Raw genomic sequence first — 26,832 nt, 5'->3', positions numbered from 1 at the left:
TACTAAGTGTGCACAAATTACTGCTTTAATAAGTTGATAAAATGTAATTGTAAATTGCTTTTTTTGTGTGTGTGTGAGGAAGATCAGCCCTGAGCTAACATCTGTTCTAATCCTCCTCTTTTTGCTGAGGAAGACCGGCTCTGAGCTAACATCTATTGCCAATCCTCCTCCTTTTTTTTTTTTTTCCCCAAAGCCCCAGTAGATAGTTGTATGTCATAGCTGCACATCCTTCTAGTTGCTGTATGTGGGACGTGGCCTCAGCATGGCCAGTGAAGCGGTGTGTCGGTGCGTGCCCGGGATCCGAACCCGGGCCGCCAGTAGCGGAGCGCACACACTTAACCTCTAAGCCACGGGGCCGGCCCTGTAAATTGCTTTTAAATCTTTGTCTTTAGAACTGTATGGAGCATCTGGTTATTTTGGGGTATCATGTCCTTAACAAAGTTTTAAGGAACGCTGCTGGTATGACAGGTGTTCTCTAAGCAGATAACACTGTTCTAGCAGTTAATCTCAGGCTCACAGTGCGTGGTCTGTGCCCTGACCTGGCTGCGATGGTGGGTCTGGTCCTCGGGCCTCTGGCTCTCAAATCTACTCTTCTCACATCCACCATGCTTGTGTGAGGAGCCTGTAGGACATGTAACAGTTTATGATGTTTAATGCCATAATGTTTGGTTTAATGCCTGCATTTGAGAAGAGTGGATTAACTGAGTTGTTTCCCTTATCATTTAATGGCAGTCTAGATTAATCAAAAAAAATTTTCATTATTGATATCCTCATGGGTATTTTATTTTTGTTTTTCTGGGATGGATTTATAAGTGTTAAAATTTCCTTTACCCATCTTGTCTCTACAAAGTGGGAAACTGAAGAATGATTGTCTTTATTGTGCCATTCAAGTTGCTTAAGTTTTGCATCTCAGGGGTATGTGCTTGGAGTTCATACTGCAGGGAAGAAGGCAGCTGGCAATAATGAGTTGGTGGTTCCAACCAGGGCTGCATCTCATCTGTGGCTTTTTCTTCTTAGCCCCTTTTAAAAGATGTCAGTGAGCTGAGACAGGAGCTGGAGAGACAGCTGGAAATGTGGCAGCCACACGAATCTGGAAACCCAGAAGAAGTAAGTCATGGGTCTTTTCGTGAAATATCTTGACTTTTGTTTTTTAAGATAACAGCAAACTTAATAAGTTCTTAGCTCTAATTACCTTTGTAAAAGGGGCCGAGTATATGGAGAATACAATTACAATCCTGAAGCCTAAATCTATCCATTGCTTTCTGCCTACTTTGCCACTACATCTGTAGCTTAATTAAAGCCGAGAGAAGCTGATGTGTTTAGTTTCTTTAACTTCTCTTGCTCACTCTCTAATGGATGACAGAAATTTAAAAATGGGGCAAAAGTATACTGTGTCATCCTCAGAACAGGCCACCTGGAATTTTGCTGGCTGACTAAACATGGCAGCATAGATTAACCAGAAGTTTCATTTACTATATATATATCTTTTTATTTTATATCTGTTATCATCGTTCCCACCACATATGTGTGTTGAGTGCTCTGTTGTAGTTGGCAGAAAAATCATGGAGCTTTGTGTCCAGGAAGTAAGCACGCTGTTGAGTGTGTTACTTGAGAGATTTGTACTCACTTGCCACTTCTGCTTTTGAAACATGACCCTGAGAGCCCACGATTAAGTGGCTGGATCTGCTGGCACCAAAATTACCCATTGACAGTTCCCTCCCCACATGAAGGGTACAGGTTATACTCTTTGTAGGTGATATGAATAAGGCATTTTTGGTCATGAATTCTAATATTTTACTGCCTTGTTTCATTCTTTCTCACTTGGAACTGTGGGTTGTAGTTTTGGTGGAAAGGGAAACATTTTTAATCAAGTGAATTAGATGGCACCTTGCTGAGAGAGGCTTTAAAGAGTGTCTGTCGAGCAAATTCACGCAAGTCATTTTCTACTACTTGGTTTCAAGCCTTCATCTTGCTGTAATGACTTCGGTTGGCCCTGACAACCAAAGGGTAACTTATATGTTGTTGTCACAGGAGAAGGCTGCAGCTGACATGTGGCAGAATTACCTGGTCTTAACTGCGCCTCTTTCACAACAGTTGTGTGAACAGCTTCGTCTCATATTAGAGCCCACCCAGGCAGCCAAACTGAAGTAAGTCTTCTCCCTTGGATGCACTTACAGTGCCCTAAAAAGATGGCATTGTTGCCTTTTCTGTTGAGCTCAGCACCTAACCACTTGCCATTTATGCTGCACAGGCACCAGCAGGGTGTTCCTTATCCTTTTTCATGTTGTTATCTCTACTAGCAAGGAAGTTATCAATAACTGTGCAGTTTCTTTGTTTCACTAATATCTGATGGGAAAATTGGCTGAGCCTTCGGGTGTATGTGCCGCTCACCTTACTCACTTGCTGCAAGTGTTACTCACCTAGATCTTTTCAAAAATGTGTCCAAAATCATAGTTTTAGAACAGAAAAGAGACTCCAAGAGTTAATATTCAGTGCAAACATTTTTTTCTAATTTTAAAGATGTGTCTTAGCTTTTCTGGAAGGACCTAATTATTATTGCCACATACATATCCAGTTTTTCTGGCTGCTGATCAAGAAGATCCTGGCACTTAATTCTCAATTAGCAGTAACACTTCATTGTACCAAGTTACTGGTTATTTGGTATTATTGGTTATACGGTATTATTAATGTGATTTTCTCCTTTAAAAAATTTCTCAATTATAAAAAAAGGGATGAGCAGTTGTTAACTAATCTTTGCCCCATTTGGGTAAATTTAATAGAGGAGACTATCGAACTGGGAAGCGGCTGAATATGCGGAAGGTCATTCCATACATTGCTAGTCAGTTTCGGAAAGACAAGATTTGGCTTCGAAGGACCAAGCCCAGTAAACGCCAGTATCAGATTTGTTTGGCTATCGATGACTCTTCTAGCATGGTTGACAACCATACCAAACAGGTAAGGAAGAGAAGTGTAGTGGTAGTTTGATGAGAAATTAACACCAAACTATGTCCCACAGGCCACCAGACAAAAATTACTTTGAAATACCAATTACTCTGTTCTGAGAATGTGATACCATATTTGAGAAGACCTAAAATTTAAAGAGTTCAAAAGGGCAATTTCAGGATGTCTCAAATATTTTGGTCCCTTACTGTTGTAGGTCTTTTAAATTGTTTTGTTTCTTAGCCTTGCTATGCTATTGTCTAGCTGCAGATTAAGTAACTCTGACAATGTTTATTTTCCACAAAAATGCAGTGTACTATTAAACTATTCTTTTTTTTCTTTTTTTGGTGAGGAAGATCAGTCCTGAGCTAACATCCCTTGCCAATCTTCCTGTTTTTTGCTGAGTAAGATCAGCCCTGAGCTAACGTCTGTGCCCATCTTCCTCCATTTTGTATGTGGGATGCCTCCACAGCATGGCTTGATGAGTAGTGTGTAGGTCCGTGCCTGGGATTCGAACCCGTGAACCCTGGGCTGCCGAAGCGAAACGCGCTAACCCAACCACTATGCTACCGGGCCAGCCCCCTAAACTATTCTTTAAGACCACACACAACATAATATCAGAATATCTTTGATTTTTAAAAAAATGTGTTCAGTATAGATTTTTTTAAGTCTGAAATTATCTAGAGTTAGAGTTCTGTCAGTATTAACAAGGCTTAGGAGCCTGAATAGAACTGCTTGTGATACCCCCATCATGGACACTGAGGGTGTGTGTTGTTTTTTGCAGTGATGCTGTTATCCACTGCAAGCCAGTGAGCAACCTAAAATCTGTGCATATGCTGGGTTCAGATTCCAGCTCCCCACTTACTACCACATGACTTTAGGAAATTTATTTACTTAAGTGTCAGTTTCATCTTCTGAAATTGAGGATTATAACAATACTTACCTCATACTCAGAGTTGTTGTGAAACTTAAATGAAATAAAATGAAATAATGTATGTTGAGCGCTCAGTTTAATGCCCAGCACTTGGTATGTGTTCAGTAGATGTTAGTTGCTACAAGTATCATCGTCATCATTTTTTTTTTTTTTTTTGTGAGGAAGATCAGCCCTGAGGTAACATCCAGTGCTGATCCTCCTCTCTTTGCTGAGGAAAATTGGCCCTGGGCTAACATCCTTGCCCACCTGTCTCTATTTTATATGGGACGCAGCCACAGTATGATTTGACAAACAGTGCATCGGTGCATGCCCAGGATCTGAACCTGTGAATCCTGGGCCGCTGAAGCGGAGCGCAGGCATTTAACCACTGCACCACCAGGCCGGCCCCCATCATCTTCTTTTTAATTGAATTTAAATCCTAAAACTATCTATGCTGTCATTTAAGCATAGTCATTGAGAATAAATTGGTTTTTAAAATTTTTTACCCATAAGAGATTACTTTTTATGTAGTCAAAAAAAAAAAAAAAACTTTTAAAAATTTATGGACCAAGTTTCTCAAGATCACTTTTATTGGGTGATGTCTAGAGCAGACCTTGTCTAGAGCAGACCTTGCCTACCAGCGTAATGGATTTTGGGTTTCAGGACTTGTGGTTTTAGGCAAGGCCTAAGGCTGCCAAAGCCTCCGAGCTGGTTGTAGAGTGTCATATTGATGTTCCTTATTTGCCAGACAAAAATAGCAGTTTCTGTAGGAATCTTGGTATAAAAGAGGTTGAGAGGCACTGGGTAGAGGATATTCTGATTCCTTCAACCGTTAACTTTCTATTACACAGCTTGCATTTGAATCTTTGGCTGTGATTGGAAATGCTCTAACCCTCCTGGAAGTAGGTCAGATTGCAGTGTGCAGGTAAGGGTGCCTTTTAATCCCACTGGGAAAACCAACCTCCCTTTGTTATTTTGATCGCACAACAAAAAATAACTCCTATTGTATTTGGTTTTTCTCCCCCAAGTTTTGGAGAGTCCGTAAAGCTATTACACCCATTCCATGAACAGTTCAGTGATTACTCGGGGTCCCAGATTCTGCGGCTCTGCAAATTTCAACAAAAGAAAACCAAGATTGCTCAGGTATGCTGATGACATCAGATGTCTTCTGCACAGTTATTCTTAAGCTGGTGTAGGGGAGACAATTTTTAAAACTCCCTCCTCTCCAATACCGTATTAGGATAGGTAAAATTTACAATATAGAATAATCCTAAACCTCAGCCTATGTACCACTGGAATAGAAACTTCCTTGGCATCCCTTAGTAAATAGGGTGTGACCTCTTTCTTAGTTCCTCAAAGATCGTTTGACTTTACATCATTGATTTTCTGGCTCCCTATTTTTCTGAGAGGTCTTGCAAAAATAAACCATCTCCCAGTGCCCTTATCAGGTGGCTCAAGGCCGATTTCTCTCCCCCATTTAGCCTAGAGAAGAAATGATGGAAAATAAAGCCAGTGACTTGCTCAGGATGACATAAGTTCAAAACACTGCATGGGATAATTCTGTCCTCTTCATTCCTGCCCTAATTTAGCCTCCTTTATGTTGCACTGGACATTTTGTGGGTTTTTGCTTTCTATTTTTGCTCAGTTATTTTCTTTTCTTGAAAGAAGACAGCTCTTTGGTTCATTTTGGGGAGTTATTGACTTCTTATCCCCTAGGGGAAGTATTTCTTTTCCTTTGGAGTGTATGTCAGAGACACATGTCTTGTCTGTCTTGAGAATGCCAGCACCCAAAGGTAAATGCCAAGCAATGCAAGGATTATTGGTCCTTCACCTACAGGTGTCTGGAAGGGACAGTTTGATTGCCTGTAGATCTGAGATGGTTATCTGATAATCACTGAAATGTCAGAAGTAATTTCAGTCTCTATGACAATGGGAAGAGAATTTAATAAATAGTTTTCTAATCGTCTCGTTCTGGTTCTGGTTTAGTTTCTAGAGTCTGTAGCCAACATGTTTGCAGCCGCTCGGCAGCTCTCACAAAACGTCAGTCCAGGTAAGCTGCATTCTTCCCTCTTTATCAACAAAATACTTTTCTGTTCTCTGTATTGGCAAGTTGCTTGCTTCATCCCGCTATACCCATCACCATCTTTTAAAGTATATGCTGTATAGGAGGAGACATAAATAGGAGATGGAGAGGTAGTAAGCATTTATGGAATTTTTTATTCATTAATTTATTCATTCATTCATTGTTATTGAACCCATACTCATGAGGCTTATAATCAATGGAGGAATTATACACTAATTAACTGGTTTGTAATTAACTAGTATATATTTCCTTGCTAGATTGAGTTCAGAGTTGTGAAAGAAAGGAGCAAAGTATGTGGAATTCAGTATAAAGAACGTTCTGTAATATTTCAGTAACAGAGGAAAGCGGAGGATGACATAATTCAGAAACCAGCTAATCCAACCAGGATTGATTTGGGGCTTGAAACACACCAATTCTTTTCTAGCTCTTTCCAAAATCTCTCAATCCTGATTGTATCATGGAGAAATTTCCTGTTTGAAGCAAGTCATCACATCTCTCAACGCTTGCTAACCTTCCTTGACAGAGAAAGACAGCCCCCCCTCAGGCACTGCAGTCTTTTACCAGAAACATTCTATAGCTAAAATTTTAAAAAAATTTTATTCACTGTTTATTTTACTGGTCTCTTCTTTTTTTTTTTTCCCCCCCGAAGAGGTAACATTTATTTATTTATTTATTTTTATTTTTATTTTTCCCCAAAGCCCCAGTAGATAGTTGTATGTCATAGCTGCACGTCCTTCTAGTTGCTGTATGTGGGACGCGGCCTCAGCATGGCCGGAGAAGCGGTACGTCGGTGCGCTCCCGGCATCTGAACCCGGGCCGCCAGCAGCAGAGTGCGCACACTTAACCGCTAAGCCATGGGGCCGGCCCTGGTCTCTTCTACTTAAGTTTTTGTTTAACTGAGTCAATTTGAAGAAAAAAATATACAGAAATTAGGTACAAGAAATTGGCAAAAACCTGAAGGAGATATACCATGACTGAATTTTTCTGATTTGGGCTCTTTCCTCTAATGGCCTACTCGGTACTGCTATTTTTATACTTTATAGCCATAAACATGTGTTTTAATTCTCATAAATGTTGCTCTACAATGAAGTGGATCTATGTGTGACATTCTCTGGAGCACTACGGGGAAGTTATTCTATTGAAAGAAGCTACATATGTCATTGCGCAGCCTTGTCGCTGACTCAGGCATCTGAAATCATAGATCTGACTCAAGGACCCTTTTGCGTGTGCCTAGAATTCATCAGTTTCAGAGCTGTTTGGTTTTAATAGTACAGAGCAAGCCTACACTAATTTGTCGTACTTTATACAGTTTCAAATTGTTGTTAAAAATGTATTTTGTTCTGTTCTCTTCCTTCCTCTCCTGTTATATGTTCTACTACAGAAACTGCACAACTGCTCCTGGTGGTCTCCGATGGACGCGGCCTTTTCCTTGAGGGCAAAGACAGAGTCCTGGCAGCAGTTCAGGCTGCCCGGAATGCTAACATCTTTGTCATTTTTGTTGTGTTGGACAATCCCAATTCACGAGTGAGTGACTACTAAAAGCCACTTTTCTCGGGATAAAGGAGGGATTACCTTCAACCTGTTCTATCTGAAATATGGCCCGGGTCACACTGTCATACCCAGAACTCCGAACATTCACGGTGTTCTGTCCAGACACTGTTCTAGGCACTTCATAAGTATTTTCACATTTAACTTCGCAACAACCCAGTGAGGTAGGGATCACTAGTCCCACTTCACACGGTGAAGGACAGAAACACGGAGAGGTTATAGGTAATGAGTGGGAAGCCAGGATTCAGACTGACTGCAGAGATCATCCTCTTAACCGCTTCCTCTGCCAACTCTTACTCTGAGGGTCAGCATTTCCCTCTGCACAGCGTCAGTGCAGGTCTTGCAGCTGTGATACGGGCCTTGTCCACCTGGAAATGCTGACTAGCCCTTTCCAGTTACTTGTATCTCACCAGTGCCCTCCTCAGAGCAGGAAGTGTCTGTCGCTGAGTGAGAGATGCCCACAGGGCAGTTCTGTGGCAGGGGAAGCACTGTCTCTGCAGGTCACCTTAAGGCCTGGATAGCAAGTTGAAGATTTAATGTGAAATGTTCCAGGTAGAGAGAGGGAGACACCACTGTGGAGAAATTGGGTTTTCTTGTCTGCCCTTTCCCTCCCTTTCAGTGTCCATTCTTCTGGAAGGGGTGCTCGGAAAAAGATCTGCCTCCTCCTCAATGATTGAGTTCTGAGTTTTATATGCAGGAAGTAGACACAGGAGACCTAAAAATTGTCAGCAAAAGAGATCATCAAAGAGTAAGCCAAGGACACTGATTTAGTTTTTCTCTTAATGTCAAAATGTCTTCTGTTGACAGGATTCTATCTTGGACATTAAAGTACCAATATTTAAAGGACCTGGAGAGATGCCTGAAATCCGATCTTACATGGAAGAGTTCCCATTCCCATTCTATATCATTCTTCGCGATGTGAACGCACTTCCCGAGACGCTCAGCGATGCTCTCAGGCAGTGGTTTGAGTTGGTGACGGCCTCTGACCACCCGTAGAACAGAAAGAACACAGTCCAAAGTGAGAGGCTTTAAACCATGGTCAGAGTGTCACACTTCTGCCCAGGTGCTCCCTTTTGGACAACTGTTTCTGAACTCGCAGCTCTGAAATACGTTCTTTCATCTTAGATCTGATTTATAAAATTCAGCTACAAAAAACTATAGCAATGTATATTTTATTTTACAATATGATTTCAGAGCCTAAAGAAAGCTCTCAGGCTCCCTCTTTGCCTGGGCTACAGTTCCTGTAACAAACCTGGGGCAGCAAAGGTGCAGCAGCAGCGGGTGTCTGGTCTCATACCTGGGGGAGAGCTGCTCTCGGGCCTGTCTTGGAAGCCTTGGCCTCAGAGGAGGCCGCACCCCACCCTTGGGGCCCAGCTGCCTGCTTTCCCTCACAGGGACCCTGGACCTGGAGATGCTGCCAGGGGCATGGGACTGCCCCAGTCCTTTGGACAAAGGACTAGAGGGAGCTGCCCTTTGACCCTGCTCTAAGGCTCTGCCTTGCCCAGCTCCCAGTGTGTACCCAAAAGCTGTCAAGTGCCTGAGACAGCTGCAGTTTTCTAGAGTGTCTGAGTGTGTTTTTTTTTATTGCGCTTCACGTGAGGGGAACTACCTTCTCTTCAAGGGTAGGAAGCTTGTGGTATGTGTGTTTTCATAAAGCAACCAGACACTAGACATCACGGGATCACAAAAATGATCCTTGTGCTGTATAAAAATGAAGTGGCTTTCCAGTGTCCTTCACATTTGCTGCTTCGGGAGACTATGCAATGATGGAAAGATGATTTTCCCTGTTTATTTCATTCTCTCAGTGCCACAGTCCCTGTTGTTGTAGTAATTTATTTCTTTAGTCCATTTTTTTCTTAACAGTCAAGGGGAAGAATCATTCCTCACGCTGCTTTCAAGTTGGACTGAGCCAGTCTCATTCTGGGAAAGAAATGCTGTGTCCAGAGGAACTAAGCAGCTACATCTATTTTTTTTCCCAGTCAAAATACATCAACGGTTTTTAGGCAGTTTTTACTTGGCCAGAAAGCAGCGCTTGAATACCTGAAACTGTGTGCTTTGTTCTATTTAAGTTCTGACTGTCAGAATGTTCTTTTGTAGACAACATGCCATGATGTAATCATCTATCTCCACATGTGTTATCAAGTTACACTGTGAAGTGTGCCACCCTTTTGAGGTGGTCATCAAAGACACAGATTGCTTGTTTAACCAAGTATCCTAAAGCATGTACCTGAGGTTATATCATCATTATTTTTTATTCTAAAAAGCTATGCAGCTTATATTCTGAAAACTATTAAAAAAAATTTACCATTGTTGATGTAATTATTTGTGACCATTCTTGATGGAATACAACAGAGGAGTGTAAAAGGTATGGTGGGGAATGACCTCATGTGCTGGATCAGCCAGCTGTCACTAGTGCATACTGTGCTAACACGACTCCATGACTTCAGTGGCTTACTACACTAAAAGTTTATTTCTCGCCTGTGTTCATGTCCATGGTGGGTGAGCTGCAACATGCTGGCCTCTTGGCACAGGAAAAAGGGCGAGTTGGTGGAAACACACAAGGGCTCATCAAGATTTTGCTCCAAAATGATGTCTCTTCCAGTCACATTTCATTGGCTAAAGCCCTCTATGGGGAGCAGGAAGTGTAATCTTCCAGCAGGGTTGGGTCTGGTAGGGAAAGACACCAATATGACAGTGATGTGGTCTGTCATATCTGCCTTTAATTGACAAGACCATCTAAACTGGAGCTTCCCAACTGGAGTGCCAAGATGTTGATTCCCTTAGCCCCAGGATAACTCAGGGTCTGGGACAGTAGGAATTCCAGTAAGCGGGTACCCAAGAGTGCCATGTTCAGCTTGTGCTATGATGGGGAAAGGGTTGGGAAGCATATGAGCAGTCACAGGAGACCTACCAGGAACTGATGGGATGGGAGTCAGGTGGACTCTGACCCAAGGTAAGCAGCATGACACGCCTGAGTTATCCAGGATATGCTTGCTCTCTCACTTGGAGCTCAACCTTTGTATCTGCCTTACTTTCCTGTCTTGTCTCCATCCAAACCCCAATCTTGTCTGGTCTAAGCTCTGGACTTTTACCCTATCCTGCCTTCCCTTCTGCTCGCCTCTGACTGCACTGCAGCTCTTTTTTTTTTTGTGAGATCAGCCCTGTGCTAACATCCCCCAATCCTCCTCTTTTTTGCTGAGGAAGACGGCCCTGAGCTAACATCTGTGCCCATCTTCCTCCACTTTATATGGGACGCCGCCACAGCATGGCTTGCCAAGCAGTGCGTCGGGATCCGAACCAGCGAACCCCGGGCCGCCGCAGCGGAGCGCACGCACTTAACCGCTTGCGCCACCGGGCCGGCCCCTGCAGCTCTTTCTTTTAATCCGTAGCCTGGACTACTTCAGTGGTATCCCAGACAAATCACTTTGCTTGCTTCACTTCATCCTACTCATAAAATCTGAGCTCTTTCTATAATTCCTTCAGAGGTCCCTATGCTGAAAAGGGTATTATTCATGCTTCTCAGCATGACCTGACTCTCCTGTCCCTTCTCTCCCAGCATCCCCGTGACACTATTTGGGTCACAGCAAACCACAGAGGTCCTGGAATCTGCCAGCGTTCCATGTGTACTTGTCTGGAATTCTCTTATCTACTTTGCTTTTCTAACAAGCACCTGGCTCAGATAAGCCATCCAGGAAGAATGAGCTCCCACGATAGAACCCTTGACATCATCTGTAATACTACATTAGACTTATATGTCTTCCTGCCCAAAGCTTGAGTCTGAGGACAGGGAGCATATATGACTCATGACAGTTTACCAGTGTCTAGCAGGAGTGACTCTGGACAGGAAGATGAAATAAATAGTGTAAAAATCTGTTCACACATATTAATTTATAAACTCAACACTATCAAAATTTTAATAAAGATCCTGAGATGATCTGGAGGGAAATGATACAGAACATTAATGATAGAAGATTCTTACAAAAAACCACAGGGGAGTAGTCCTGCCAGACAATAAAACATAACATAAAAATTACACACGATACTAGTCCCAGATGAAATAATTCTGAACAGACTATTCAGATCCTAGAAGGATTTACCATATGGGCATCACAAAGCCCAGGAATAGGAATGAATTATTTAATAAATGATGTTGAAATTAGCAGCTGGAAAAGAACTTACATCCACACCACGCCATAAACCAAAATAAATTCTAGATGGAATAAATATTTTAAAAATTGACAATAAAAAAGTAAAGTAGGGGCCAGCCAGGTGGTGTAGCGGTTAGGTGCGCGCAACTCTCCTTTGGCAGCCTGGGGTTTGCAGGTTCGGATCCCAGGCGCACACCAGCACCGCTTGTCAAGCCATGCTGTGGCGGTGTCCCGTATAAAGTAGAGAAGATGGGCACAGATGTTAGCCCAGGGCCAGTCTTCCTCAAGGAAAAAGGGGAGGATTGGCGTCGGATGTTAGCCCAGGGTCAGTCTTCCTCAAGGAAAAAGGGGAGGATTGGCGTCGGATGTTAGCGTAAGGCTAGTCCTCACACACACACACAAAAGTCTCAATCATAAATGGACAAAAGTCATGACAGTACACAAAATAAGTAACTAAAAGTGGCAAGGGATATTTAACTTCACTATTTAAAGAAAACAGCAATGAATTGCTATTGCTAATTAGTAGACAAAACTCGAAAAAAGGGGTCAGGGGGTTAGCATCACTCACAGAATGCCTGGTAATGTTCAAAAAAAGCTAATCATTGGAGTGCTTAAATGTGCCAGGTCCTGTTCTCGGTGCATTATATATAACAGCAACAACTCTGAGGTAGATGCTATTATTTCACTTTACAGAGGAGGAAACAGGTCAGAAGAGGGTCCGCAGCCAGAAGAAAACACCTAGGAACCAGAGCACCAAGGATTCCAACAAGGGGGCAATCAACTAAATGCTCAGCACATGGATAACTGAATGAACGTTTTTGACTGCATTTTAATTCAGAACAATCCTGTTTGGAAAAGGAATATAGCAAAGATTCACTACCCCACTTACAGTAACACAACCTCAGGGCGTGTGGTGTGTGTTGTGGGGAGAGTAAAACAATTATGAGGCAACCACAGCTGAAGGCGTAGGGATGTTCAGTTCCTCCTTATATTAGTATTTTGCATTAGATACTAAATTCTTAAACCCACAATGGGGCAGCCATTTAAAGCCTTGTAACTAACGACAATCATGAAGACTACACCACGCTGGGAAAATGCTTGTGACAGAAAAGAGCAGGACGCAAACTTTAAAAGAAGTTAACATTTAAGTTTTTAGTACTTTTAACTATACACATTTAAACACCTCATAAGGAATACACTAACATAATTTTGCTGTCACCCTCAAAAAACTTTCATTTAATGAAACTTCCATTTAATGAAACCAGGTACCAGGAACTGTGCTGCCTTACCACTCCTATTTCATTATCAAAACAATCTGCGACGCAAGAACTGTTAGCCCGTTTCACCGACAAGAAAACAGGCTAAGACGAGCGAAGCTGCCGAAGCCTAGGAGCCCACAACTGGTTTCAAACCCTCCGGCTTCAGTCCTGACTGGCTGCCCCGCTCGCGAGGCCGGGAATCCGCAGTCCGTCTCCCAGGAAACCGAGATCGCCCCGCCCCCTGGTCGGTCCCCCACTTCCGCTCCTGCGCACTGGGGCTCGAGCGGACCGCGCTGTCTGGAGGACATGGCTACTTCTCGCTTACCCCCAGCGACGCTAACGCTAAAGCAGGTACCAGCTGTTCTCGCCGGCCTTCTAGGGCAGCTTCCCGGGGTTTGAACTGAATTATCCATCTCTCCCTCCTCCCAGTATACGGGGTGGGTCTCGGGGTGACTGGGGCGAGCCCCAGGGGGAAGGAGACGCCAACCCTGCACACCCTCCCTCTGTGATTGGCCTCGGCCGGGGGGCGGTGCTTCCCGCCGCAGGGGCTGACGGGAAGCGGCGAGCAGGGGTTGGGAGCCGCCGTCCAGTCGCGGATTTGGGAGGCGGCCGGGCTCTTGATATCTTGCAGCCGTGATGCGTCAGCGGCACGATGGCCGTGGTCAAGACTGCTCTGCCTGTTGTACTAAGCTATGGTAAAGAGCAAATGAGATACCAAAGAATTTTCACAACTGCGTTAATTTAGAGAAAGTGTTACTATAGTTACAGCGTCTAGGAGACTGTAGCCCTTTTTCTGCCCGGTCGTCAGCGGATTTTAAGGGTTCTTAGGTTTGAGAAGGGAGTAGGCAAACAGCCCAGATAAACTTCTTGCCCTTTGCTTAAAAGAAAAAAGTGTTTTTCTTTGCCCTTTTCAAAATTGAGGACCAAAGGGAAGTCATGGACAGTTCGGTTTGCTGGAGCAGAGCCCTCGGGGCAGTCAGCTGTGCAGGTGTAATTGCCATTTCTCCTCCCCGGCACAGTTCATGAGAAGGCAACAAGTTCTCCTTCTCTACAGAAGGATTTTGCAAGCAATCCGGCAAGTTCCAAATGATTCTGATCGCCAATACCTGAAGGACTGGGCAAGAGAAGAATTCAAAAGAAACAAGAGTGCCACCGAAGAGGTGAGGGGATCATGGTGACGACAGGCCCTGATCCTTTTGTACTGATTGGTGAATTTTTTAAAAAGTTTGGTAGACATCTTGGAATATAAATGTCACTGAGATGGTGTATCTCGATCATTGCTCTTAATGTTACCGATTTTCCACTCAAATGATATTTTAAATTTTATAATCTTTGCTGTTTCTACACTCTGCAGTAGCATAGGCTGACTCTTCTGTTAAACCATGTGTACACACACGACAAGATTATGTTACAGCATGATGGGTTGGGAAGTATGATGATTGGGATGTATGAAGGCACGCCAGATGCTGTGCACCCCTAATTGTCAGCTTTTGGCTTTCCTAATATGCAGCAGTTCCAATTATCAGTACAAGTTTCCTCCACTATCCGAAAGTAGAGCATTCCTGTGAAGCCTTTTGTAAGCCGAAATGGCATAAAGCAAAGAAGCAATTACCCCTAATTTATATGGGAAATATTTTTGAGCATTCCCAGACCCAAAAAAACCCACCAACTCATTCCTAATAACACATAAAAACGAAAATAATGCTAACATATAGTAAAAGCAGGAATGATACGATAAATACATAGCCTATATAAAGTAGAAATAATGTATGTACATTGTAGTTTCACTCAGCAGAATCGGGAAGACAGCAAGCACAGTGGAATGCTGAGAGGTGGTGGTGGTGATGCGGAGTGTTAGGCTGAGTCGTTGGAGGTGGGGTGGTGGGAGGTACAGGAGACTGGGGTGAAGGAGAGAGAGGAAGAGGGTCATCTATTAACATCTCCTCATTGTCTGAATCCATCAGGGCAGGCAGGGCACTAATGTCTACACCTTCTGTGTGTGCCTGCCTCAGTGTCAAAGGTAGGGGTTCATCATCTGTTGTGGCTGATGTGGAGACAGTGTGCTTGACTGCTTAGCCTCTATAGCAGCTCACTGCAAAACAAATGCCGAACACTATTTTTGCTTTTCATCTTTTTCGTAAAAGCTAAAATCCTCTTTGGATTTCTTTCAGTTAGCAAAAACAGTTACTAATGTAGGTCTTTCATAAAGGCGATGTGGCATAAAGTGAACTTTCAGATAGCGGGGGGACCTTCTATTGGTTCTTGACTAACAAATAGAATGATAGAGCTGCACCTTGTTTAACCAGGTGAAACACTGACCAGATTTCACTTTCTCCTACAGGATACAATCCGGATGATGATTACTCAAGGCAATATGCAGCTCAAGGAGTTAGAAAAAACACTTGCTTTAGCCAAATCTTAACTATAGCATTATTTGGAAAGATTTCCAGAGTCTTCATGTGTTTTGTTGAGCTTAGGCTCAACAATGGGCAGCCCAAAGCCAAGTCAAACTGTTTCTCCGTACAGTGCTGGGGCAGATCAGAACATGGAGCATGGCATATCAGAGAGAGCAAAGAAATGAGCATCAGAACAATTGCTTAGCACTGAAAAACATACTGTGTATTTTGAAAATGTTTCTGGATATTTCAGCAGTTTTTTTAAGAAGAAAAATCAGTACAACAGATGGTCAATTAGCACATAAAAAGATGCTCAACACCTTTACTCAGGGAAATGCAAATGAAAACCACCATGAGATACTACTTCACATCCACTAGAATGGCTGCCATTAAAAAGGGAGATAAATGTTGGTGAAGATGTAGAGAAATTGGAACTCTCATACATTGCTGATGGGAATAGAAAATGGTGCAGCCACTTGAGAAAACAGACTGTCAGTTGCTCAAAAGGTTAAACATAGTTAACATTTGATTGAGCAATCCTGCTCCTAGGTTTATAACCAAGAGAACTGAAAACATATGTCTATAAAAAACTTGTACACGAATGTTCATAGCAGCATTATTCATAATAGCCAAAAAGTAGAAACAATCCAAATGCCCATTAACTGATAAATGGTTAAATAAAATGTGGTATATCCATACAATAGAATATTATTTAGCAATAAAAAGGAATGAAATACTAATAAATGCTACACATGGATGAACCTTGAAACCTGTCACAAAAGATCATATATTGTATGATTCCATTTATATGAAATGTCTACAATAGGCAGAAAGATTAGTGGTTGCCTAGGGCTGTGGATGGCATGGAGAGTAATTGTGAATGGATATGGGGTTTCTTTTCTGAGTGATGAAAATGTTCTAAAGTTAGATTGTGGTGTTGCTTGCACAACTCTGTGAATATACTAAAATCCATTGAATCGTACATTTTACACATAGGGTATGTGAATTATATCTCAATAATGCAGAGTTTCTTTTTCTGATTTTTTTTAATTGAGATATAATTAACATATAATGTTGTATAAGCCAATAAAGCTATTTTAAAAAACAGTATGAGATGTAGGATTAGACATATACTGACCTCAGGAGATACCCTGGAACTTTCTTGAAAAATCCTTCTGCATTTCCCCTCAGGGTTGTTGAGGTATATTCTTCAGGCATGTCATAATCTGACACTCAGAGGACTTTCCGAAGACTGGGAATCTAGATCTTTGTTGGAAAGAGAGGAGAAAGAGAAGCTTAATGAACACATTGAGGCACTTACCAAAAAGAGGCAACTTCTGGATAAAACTAATGCAATTACCTGAACATCCACGTAGAAGGAAGTAAAATACATCAATAAGGGTGATCTCAGTGCATTATGTTCTCCTCCAGTGAGAGGAAAAAACAAAGAGTTTGAAGAATGCATCGGAGACACAAGTTGACTTCAGGACATTTTTGCAAGAGACCAGATGTATAACAGTAAATTTAGTGCGAGTGACAGCTGTGGAAGAGGCTGGGATTGGCAGGCCTGCAGACTGAAGGCCTCTCTTGATCTACAGAACAGATCTAACAATTACCGAGAATCTGAACAGCACCTGGAAGATGTAGAAAAAATTCTGCATCATGATAAACGGTATGTAGTACTCAGCTGTGTGCCAGAGGAGGGGCATAAGCTGATGGTGGCATATGTCGATGATCTGCATTGCCAGGGTCCACCCCACCTCCCACAGCCTCAGAGCCCACAAGACAGAATAATTCTGAATGCTCTTCCGCAGGGTAGTGTACTAATTCAAAATGCTTGCGTGAGCCAATTTTCAGATTTTTATATAGATATACATTAGTCAACCTGTTGCAAAGCCATCTGATGAACAGAAGCAGCATTTATGAACAGTTTCTAAACAGAACACTTCTTTGTGTAGCATGATTGACATATCTACTCAAGTATACGCTGTCTCTAGTAAATCTAAAATCTTGAAGCTAAAACCCATCCTTTTATGAGGTGTGGACAGCAGTGACTTTGTGACGTTCTTTCTAGCAGTGGTGTACGTGGAAAACAGAGCATTTGTGGTTTTAGTTTGCAAGTTCAGTTGGGTTTGAGATGCAGAAACCAGACTCCAGGAAAACCTAACTTGGGGTTTTTGTTATTTTGTTTTATAAAAGTGGGTAAAACACTGAAAATTGAATTTTCATCTTCCAGGGGTTAAGATGATTATAATGGACAAGCTTTTCCCTTCATCTCTAAAGAGTTTATTCACTTATCACAAGTCACTGCTTTGATGAGCCCCTCTGAATATAGGCCAAGGCTGTTGTTTAGCCTAAGATTTATTTAGCAGTTTCTTCTCACACATGGACCATGGTCATTAAGATGTCGGCCAGAATAGACCCACTAGTGAAACACATTTTATTCATCATCTTTTTATCAGTATTCTGCATTAAACAACAAATTACTTTTCTGGGTGTTCCCTGCAAATGATACTATATTCACGTTTGAACATTAAAGTTTTGTTCTTAAAGTTTAATTTTAAGATGTTTGAATGTTTGGTTTATGTATTTGAACTACAATAAATTAATCTTTTTATATTAAAAAAATTTTTTAATACAAAAGCTTACGAGCATAGGATAAGTGGCTAAGGCTACTATTTAACATGTTGACTGCCCCTATGTCATTTCCTCTTAAATGTGCCGTCGGTCAGAAGTTTTAAATTCATGGCATAGGCATTACTGTGGATGTGCCTGCAGAGACAGAATAGATAACTTGATTATTTGAGGAAAGCAGAACATATTTATTGTAGTCATACCAGCAGACACTCAGGAAAGGCTGAGAGGCACAGACCCACGCTTACCTAAATTATCTCTGTCTTTTGTGGAATAAGTAAGGAAAATGCTAGAAAAAAACAATTAAGCAGTCACATCTACCTTGAAAAAAACTGGCATTATGTAGAATAAGGTCCAAACAGGATCAAAAGCAAATTGTCACTCTGTGCCAAACCAGAAGTCACCACAGGCTATTTCCTTCAAGTCAGACATCTGAGAAATTGTATTAGGATTAAATTAAATTTACTATTTTTGTTACTAAGAAGAATAAATCACTTTTTACCCACTCTATTTTTTATTAAAAAAGTGCTTTGCTATGCTATCTTATGGATTTAATTCTATTTATAGTCATATTTGATTTAATATTACAGGAAAAGAATAGTTCCCATTAAAGAAAATGACAACTTAAAAGGTATTTTTAATGTTTTTTTCTTATTCATAAGAGGTATTCCAAAAAGGTCATTTTTTAAAACTGGTTTGTCTTAAGTCTTATTTGATTTATTGACTTGTATATCACAAGAAGAAATGTATTTAGCTTTTAGGAACAATTTGTTAGTCAAAAAATGTTATCTTGGCCTGCATACAATTACAAATGATGTTTTGTCCGTCTCCTTTGCACAGTATTTTCCAAAAAGGTCAACAGTTACAGCAAAACATTTGTTTAAGCTTGCACTGAGAAATATTTCCATGTTAGTGTTTTTTTTTTTTATTTTTTTATGCCGTGCACCTGATCTCTACTTTAAAGCAGATGTATTTACTCTAAGTTACACTTTTATCGAAACAAGGTGAAGTGTGGCCAGGTGAAGGCGCTCTTTCAGAAACCATAAAATTTGGTCAGCTACACAAATGAAAATGCAAGCTAAACAAAGTATTTACATTCATTTTTTAAATAAGGAATTTAACATCCATAGTGTTGAGAACCATGTTTAATGCTTGGAAGAGACACAAATGCAAAGTGATAAAAATACTAAATAGAAGCCAACACACCTCTCAAGAATCAGTACTTAAAAAAAAAAAAAGGTATAAACAAAAACATCACTTCCTTTATTTTGGGCTCCCAAAGTCACAAGTAAGATTAGAACTAATATTCAGTCTATCACAGATATTTACTATACTCAATGCAATAATGCACTAACAATTTCTTTAAAAAAAACACTGCAATATTGTACAACTTTTTTGTGTGTCACATCATTTTTCCCACAGCTACTCAAAGTTCCAATCTCATTTCAAATATGACCTACATGACAGCCTATAAAGTGTTAGTTCTGCTTCTTTGGAAAAGTACTATTGTGGCATTTGCTCATTTTAGCAGATAGCAAAGGGAAAAGTAAGGAAAAATACACATTGGACCTGTAGTTGAGTTTTTGACAATGCTAAGGAACAAAAACAGATCAAACACAGTTGTTGAAAAAAAGCTATTGCATTGGTCTTGAGATGCTGCCATCTCTTTGGGTTGGGAGGCTGACTGATCCTGCTCTATTTCCTTGCCTCTATTGGTTTTCCTTTCTATGAGAAAGAGAGAGAAGATCCACGTAATCTGCCAGACTAGGTGCATCTGACCTTGCTCATTCCTCCCTGAGTCTCTTCCCTACCTGTGACGTGGACCAGAATATCCAGTTCACAAGGATAACCTGCTTGCTTTTGATGGGTAGGAGTTAGTTACATCATCAAACTACTTCCCACCAAAGCACTCTATGGTCTAGATAAATTAAAATTTGTTTTCAGCATTTCTCAACAAGGATACCCCTTGAGGTAACAGGAGATATTTTGATAAGTAAAAATAACTCCTGCTTGGAACACAACTTCCTAGACATTTTAGGATTTCATGTCTTCTTTGAGTATTAGGCAGCTCTCAATAACCTGATGTATATTGAGGAATGATTCTAAAGCAGTCAGCGATGCCTCCTTTGGAATAGATTTAGAAAACCGAAGGCACCCTCTACCTCTGCAATTCTGTGGTTCTGCGTTAGCATCAGAGAGAAATGAGAAGAGGCAAGTGCCTCTACGTTTAGCAATCCAACAGGGGCCTCTGGGGAAGAACTGTCTACCTACACAGCAGTTGAGAACAGGACAAGCTTACAGAAGCGAAAAACTTGAGAGAACATCAAATTAATCCCCTGCCCAGGTTCTGTAATGGTGACGTACATCTACGTTTATTAGGAATGTCTATATCCATAGACTAGACTGTCAGTATTAAACAAAACCAAACCAAAAACAACTATGAGCATGATAAGTGAAAAACAAAGGGCCTAACACATACTTAGTTTTTCTGGGTGTTCCCATGTCGATAAGTCATGATTTTCTCTTTGGCTCAGTGAGCAACATTTTATTCAAAATTATAGACAATAGTTACTTGGTTCCTGTGTTTACAGTAATAGAACTGAGGTTTCTATGCATACATGGAATTTTGAGATGACTATAATCCCACATTCCAAGGGACAAGAAGCTTAGAAGATAATTAAATCCAATTTTTCAACACACCCAATTTTTCAACACACCCAAGCTACTTGTAAAACTTGGTGTACTCCAGAGGGCAGAGTAAAATCCTTAGGGCTCCGTGAGGCTGGGGAATTGTGGGGTCTAAATCAAATTACTGAATTATTTACCTTGACATAGGCACTGCAAAGCAGTGGAAAGCTTCTGAGGTTCTTCAATGACAGAACTCAATTAAAAATAAAATACTTTCAAGAAATAGCCTTCTTTCTTTATAAAATGTAGACCAGTAAGCTCAAATTCAGAAAGGTACTCTAAGATAATTGGGCTTGAATACAAATAGGTTACAGAAGTTTCAAGTAATTGTTACGTGAATGTTTTCCATTAATCTGTTTTAAAAATCACTAGGATTAATCGATTGTAGTATTTCTGTACTTTGGCTGAAAATAGATGAAAAACCATGATCAAATGATTTGAACCTCTCTCATTTGAGTTCATTATTAACAAACATTCCCAGTGGTGGTGGCCAATTACTCATTACTCAAATACACTCTGACGTTGCAAAACATTTTAAGATATACTGGATCTTGTGACATCATGAAAATCTCTTTCTCCTCAAAATCTGTTTGATAAGTTTTCACCTGGGTAAAATGCAGGCATTTTGAGAGAGAGAGGGTTGAGCGCACATCTCAGTTACAGCTCTCTGACAGAGGACACTCTTGTCTAGGCACGGCAGGTGTGTTTATATGAATAACTACTTGACTTGAGTTCACAAGGGATTAACTTTTTTCTTGCTTTTGATTTATATTATTTCATACGTCCTGAATTTTAGGGTTTAGGCTTACACATCATTCAGTTTCTTAGTGTGGCTCCCTTAATCTGAGCTTTTGAACTTCAGATGAACCTGGACTGAGGTTTTGAGTTTGTAATGAAACCTGAAACTAAGCAAGCTTCCCCTGGTTTCAGTTTAATTGTTGAAGTCTTCATAACTTCAGGGCATAGGAAGTGTGTGTGTGGCACATTTTAGAAATTAGTTTTTTTGTTTTTTGTTTTTTTTTAAAGGCAAGTCTGCTATGTGCACAATAATTGACACCTTGGGCATAGCTATTCTGCAGTTGCAAAACCAGAAATCCCCGAGAATCCTTTCTGGTGCCACTTCCCAGTCCTAATTTTCCTTCTGCACCTTAGTCCTTAGTTTAGCAAGTTCCTCTTCTAAACTTTTGATATGTTCCTGCAGTGTGGCCTTGTCTTGCTGGGCTTTCTGACTGGCTTGGCTTCGTGCTTCTTCAATCTTCCTTTCATACCACTTTTCCATCTGGGTAGAAACAGCCTCAAAAAAATACTGGGTAATCTCGAGAGCTTGGGAGGTGTCTCGAATGTGTGGGGCAGTCTGCTCACTGCCTGCTGCTGGTGGGGGCTGCCCACCACCGGTGCTGGGTCCCGGCTGTTGGGCTCGATGCCTTGTCTGCCCACTTTTCCCAGACTTCTTGGTTTGGGTGCCTCTGTCAACGCAGGGCCCAGCCTGCTGATCACATTTGGCTGCCTCTTTCAGGGGTAGCAAGGCTGTCTGGACCTTGACATTCCTCAGTCGGGAGCCTGTACAGTCCGAGGAAGACAGCTCCTGCTGGAGTCGGTGGGTAGCAGTGGAGTTGAGGGCCTTTTCCTTAGGCCTAACCACCTGAGGGGAACTGTCAGAAGCTGCTACTGGACCTGCAGTCACCACTGATTGATCCACACCTAGTTTCAGAAAAAAAACTCAAGTCAGAGCAAGTCCACATTCACACAGTCCATGGCTGTGGGTCAGCATCTGACAGTCCTGGGAATCCTGTAAACCGTCAGCCTCCCAATCACCAACCATGTGCACCTTCTCCTCTGCCCATCCCTTCCACTTCTCCCAATTATCATTTTGGCTTGTCAGGGCTTTCATGGATACTGTGTTAGCCACACTGGTAGCATCTAAGCCAAAAAGGTGGCTGGCCTTTCCTTTAGCCTGTCTCAATCTATCTAGAAGGCTCTGGGTACCATTTTCTGGTTGCTAAGGATGACACAGCTCACCAGGTGTCTCAAAACAGAACTGGGCATTTATCGATGAGAATGAATATCCCCATTCTCTAATTTCTGGGCCCTTTCCACACCACAGCTCCACTTACTAGTTCCTTGACCCAAGCTCCACTTTGGAGAAGTGGTCCTATTCCCCATACCCAGAGCTCCAGCCAAGCTCCATAACTAGTCCCAGCATGAAAAATTTGCCTAGGAATTTTCCCCATGTTGTGGGCACAAAGAAGATAAAAACCACAGTTCCAGAGATGGTCTGTAGTAACCTAAAACACTTGACATATCAAAATCCCCATGGAGGCCTAATTACTAAGGCTCCACATGTCCTCAAAATTATCATCATCAAGTGTACTCATTGTGGCCGATGTCAAGATGCTTTGCTGGAAGCATCCCTTATCTAGCACCTGGGGAAGCTTCAATGTATGAACTGCTGTTTAATGAGGTTTTACAGCGTTGGACAAAGGTAAAAGGCCGATCAAGGAGGAGAAAGGGGAAAGAGGCACAAGGGCGAGAGCCCTGCTGAGGAGACAGATGTCCATCCATCACCCTCATCTTTGGGGTCCACTCTGACACCATCAACATTGTACCTGAAGCACTGCTATCATGATCAATAATTCTTTCATTCCTGCATTCAAATATTTTTGAACACTTAAATAGGAGTGCTCTATTGCTGTATACGAACTGAGTATTCAGTAGTAAGCAAAGCATGGTCCTTGCCCCTATAGAGTTTCCCCTGCAGTCCAGTGTTTTTCACAGCCCTATCATACAGGCTGCCTTTGGGTACAGGAGAGAGTAATATCTGGGGGTTTCATCACCTCTGGGTGGAATGGCTCTCTCTGCAAGTGGGTTACCTGTGGAGGATTCACAAGTGGATGGTGTGGATTTAGCCCTAGAGGCCCTAGAATCTCCAGAAAGCTTCAGCTCCAGACTCTGAATCTTTAACATGCACCAGGTTTTTAATTCATCCACCAAGGACATCTAAAAAACACACAAAATAATCAGGAGAATTTCATACATGGTTTTATGAATTAAAGCATCAAGAACAGACTTTTCAATCATGATAGTTGAGGATACCATCTTGACAAGCCCAAAAATTGTGATTACCCGCCCCAGCCCACACGGCCTTCTCTGCTTGTCCTCCATAGACCAGGTTCACCTAGCACCCGAGTTGACAGCTATCTATAATCTCCATTAAGTGACCTAGAGCCACCTAAAACTCAAACACCCAAAGCTTTCCAAGTTTTCCAAACCAAGCATTTCTGGCTGCTTAGGAGCACGAACCCTCACACACTCACAAGTACTCATTTTATGTCTCTCATCTTGGGTGGATCATAAACTCCCTGAGGGCAGGAACCAATCTTGTTCAGCAACAGAGGAATGGCCCAACAAACGCACAATACATAGAACTGACTCGGCAGAGAGCACAGCGTCCCCAGCATGTTCTATACACTGTTTGGTCTCCACCGACTGCCAGCATATTCAGCAACACACATGAACTGAACTACGGGTTCTCTTCTATTAACTTCATTTCAGAGTTATAAATATGACATGCTATGTGAGGCAAACACCTTTAGGGGCTCTCAGCCTCTGAGTTTTCAACGATGGGGCTGAGTCTTTCACCCAGTGGAGACGTGGTAAATCACAGGCAAGGACTGGCGGAGGCCGATCCTCACCTGTCGCTTCTCTCCCTCGTGCTTCTCCGTGTCCGAGTGCTGCTGCAGGCGGGCCAGGCACTCCGCTCTCTCTGCCGAGAGCCGCTCAACCATCAGCTTGTCCAGAACACGCATCTAGGATTCAACGGGTAGAGAGCGCACGACTGAGATGTCTAAGGACAGGCCCTGGTCTCTCGACTCCTGAGGAGGGGTCTGGGGTACCGCACAGGGACCAGAGAGGATGCAGGCAAACCTCAACTCTTCATTCTGTTCTCTTCTCATATAGTATTCATGGGACTCTAGGTTTTCAGAATTCTGGAGCATGTTTCTATGCAGCCCAATGTTTCTTTCTTTTTCTCATTTGTTAAAGTTTAAGGGGTTTGTGAGACTATGAATACACTTGAGCCAATGCAGACCTTGTAGGTAAAAGAGAATTTTTATAGGTCTCAGAACATTATTTCCAAGATTATTATTGAAAGGAAACACTATTTCTAAAAGCATGGAGCTCTTCTGTCTCCCTTTCTAATTACTTTTTTTATCCCCCCACCCCCACTTAAATGTTAGTGGCTGCGAAGAGGCAGTGAAAGAAGCTGACACTGGGGCTTCCATCCAGCTCTCCCAGTGAACAAACCCTCTCGGGGCTCCACTGAAGGGAGTCAAAGCAAGAGTGAGGACGGGAGTGGGAAGAGGTCAAAGGGAGCACTTCATTCAGAGCACAAACGACTGTTACCTTTCAGTCACCTGCCCTCCTGGGACCCCCTTCATCGGGACATTTCCTGTAGGGCCCTAACACCCAGCAGGGCCGAACTTGCACTGCTTTGACAAGGTCCAAAGAAGAGAAAGGGACTGTTGTCAGCGGGAGCTCCTCTCCTGTCAGGGAGACACACGACCTTCCACACTCCGCATGTTCCAAAACCATCAGTTCTGGGGATGTGGGGAGCACCTTCTGCTGTGTCTCTTCAGTCCTCATGCTTTCCTGTGAGCTGCTCTCCTCCTGTTTCTACGACTGGCCTGCTCCCCCACCTCCTTATCACCTACAGAGATGCTCTACCAAGAGCCACTGCACTGATGCACGGCTTTGTTCCCCGGGCACGTTGACTGGTTTAGGCCTGAGCACCTGACTCATGCTGGGCAGAGTCCTTTCCCTGCAATTTGGAATTAGGACTAAGATTCTAGACCCCGGTCACCTTCCTTGAACTGAAGTGAGGTCCCGGAGATATCCCAGCATTCATCTAATACATTCCTCTCTGGGCTTAGGCTAGCTCAAGTGGGTTTTTATTCACAGAACAGTCAAGTAATATATTATGGCTCTAAGAAAAGATTTCTTAAATGGGCTGTCCACAAAATTCAAATAGCAAATAAACCTTAAAAATGTTCGACTTCACCAACAAACAAGGAAAATTAAACAATTAAATGTCCGGAATCAACTTGGCAAAAACTTAGAAAATGATAACATTAAATGATGGCAAAGGTTCAAGACAGAAACTTCAGACACTGCTGGTAGGATATAAATTGGTAAAACCTTTCTATTTATCAAGAGCCTTAAACATATTCTTAATTTTGGACCCAATTATCCTAATTGTGAGCAAATAACCTGAGAAGCAATCAAAAGTTTATGCACATAAATGTTCATCATAGCATCACTTACAAGAGTGAAAAACTGTAAGCAACTTTAAAGTCTAATAAAAAGGAATGGTTAAATAAACTATGCTGTATTAATACGCTGGAATATTATGAAGCCCAAGATATGAGGAAATGCTCATGATATAAAATTAAGTGAAAAAAAGCAAAATTGTATACCTCCATACACAGGAATAAGTACACCACCATTAAAAAGCACACCGTAGCTCAATGTGTCTAAGATATATAACTAAATTTAAAAGTAAGCTGGAAAAAAAAAAAAAAAAAAAGAGTAAATAACAAGCTATAATCTGCAAATAATTAGGGCCGGCCCTGTGGCTTGGTGGTTAAGTGCACGCGCTGCGATGCTGGTGGCCCGGGTTCGGATCCCGGGTGCGCATCGAGGCACCACTTCTCCGTCCATCCTGAGGCCGAGTCCCACATACAGCAACTAGAAGGATGTGCAGCTATGACATACAACTATCTGCTGGGGCTTTGGGGGGAAAAATAAAATAAATAAAATCTTAAAAAAAAAAAAAATAAATAAAAAAAAATAAAAGTAAGCTGGAAAAAAAATAAAAAGCACAGCATAGTTTCATTTTTGTTTACAAGTGATAATTCTATAGGTTACTATCTATAAAAGAGAAAACCTAGGGGAAAATACACCAAACCAGGAATGGAAGGGGATTCTCTGGGAAGAGTCACTACGATCCATATTTCTGTAATGTGGAATGTTTTTCCAATGAACATGTATTATTTTGTAAGTTTTTTTAAAGTTTTCTTTGTATTTACAAATCTATATCCATCATACATTTCTTATTAATTACAAGAGGAAAATGTACCTTTACAGTGGAGAGAGATGGTGGTTACCAGCTTACCAAGTGACCAAACTTAGCATCATTGAGACATCCTAACATTACATGCCTCCTGAT

At 41.8% G+C, this 26,832-nt stretch overlaps 3 protein-coding genes across 9 annotated transcripts in view; 2 read left to right on the top strand and 1 right to left on the bottom strand.

Moving 5' to 3' along the window:
• The window catches only part of MDN1 (midasin AAA ATPase 1), a 164,736-nt gene extending 154,933 nt beyond the window's left edge, over window positions 1–9,803 (top strand). For both annotated transcript variants that reach the window (XM_014781110.2, XM_087443881.1), the window contains 8 exons: window positions 1,018–1,107; window positions 2,032–2,147; window positions 2,781–2,955; window positions 4,705–4,778; window positions 4,882–4,996; window positions 5,840–5,903; window positions 7,318–7,460; window positions 8,292–9,803. In XM_014781110.2, coding sequence (XP_014636596.1) covers window positions 1,018–1,107; window positions 2,032–2,147; window positions 2,781–2,955; window positions 4,705–4,778; window positions 4,882–4,996; window positions 5,840–5,903; window positions 7,318–7,460; window positions 8,292–8,480 — 966 coding nt within the window. In that variant the 3' untranslated portion in view covers window positions 8,481–9,803. The remainder of the gene's footprint in view (window positions 1–1,017; window positions 1,108–2,031; window positions 2,148–2,780; window positions 2,956–4,704; window positions 4,779–4,881; window positions 4,997–5,839; window positions 5,904–7,317; window positions 7,461–8,291) is intronic.
• A 3,273-nt stretch (window positions 9,804–13,076) lies between these two features.
• On the top strand, window positions 13,077–18,749 carry LYRM2 (LYR motif containing 2). The gene is made up of 3 exons (XM_004422123.3): window positions 13,077–13,242; window positions 13,911–14,051; window positions 15,233–18,749. Exons 1-3 carry the CDS (start codon window positions 13,198–13,200, stop codon window positions 15,311–15,313), a joined length of 267 nt encoding a protein of 88 aa, XP_004422180.1. The 5' UTR covers window positions 13,077–13,197; the 3' UTR covers window positions 15,314–18,749.
• Window positions 18,750–19,048: 299 nt separating this feature from the next.
• ANKRD6 (ankyrin repeat domain 6) overlaps window positions 19,049–26,832 on the bottom strand; it is a 128,181-nt gene continuing 120,397 nt past the window's right edge. For all 6 annotated transcript variants that reach the window (XM_087443884.1, XM_087443882.1, XM_087443885.1 and 3 more), the window contains 3 exons: window positions 24,302–24,415; window positions 23,480–23,606; window positions 19,049–22,310 (listed from right to left, as the gene is read on the bottom strand). In XM_087443884.1, coding sequence (XP_087300010.1) covers window positions 21,739–22,310; window positions 23,480–23,606; window positions 24,302–24,415 — 813 coding nt within the window. In that variant the 3' untranslated portion in view covers window positions 19,049–21,738. The remainder of the gene's footprint in view (window positions 22,311–23,479; window positions 23,607–24,301; window positions 24,416–26,832) is intronic.

Source organism: Ceratotherium simum, chromosome 19, assembly GCF_057802395.1.
Source record: "Ceratotherium simum simum isolate JZ-2026a chromosome 19, ASM5780239v1, whole genome shotgun sequence".
Taxonomy (NCBI): Eukaryota; Metazoa; Chordata; class Mammalia; order Perissodactyla; family Rhinocerotidae; genus Ceratotherium; species Ceratotherium simum.
Note: the sequence above shows the minus strand (reverse complement) of the source record. Positions and strands in the feature narration are given on the sequence as shown.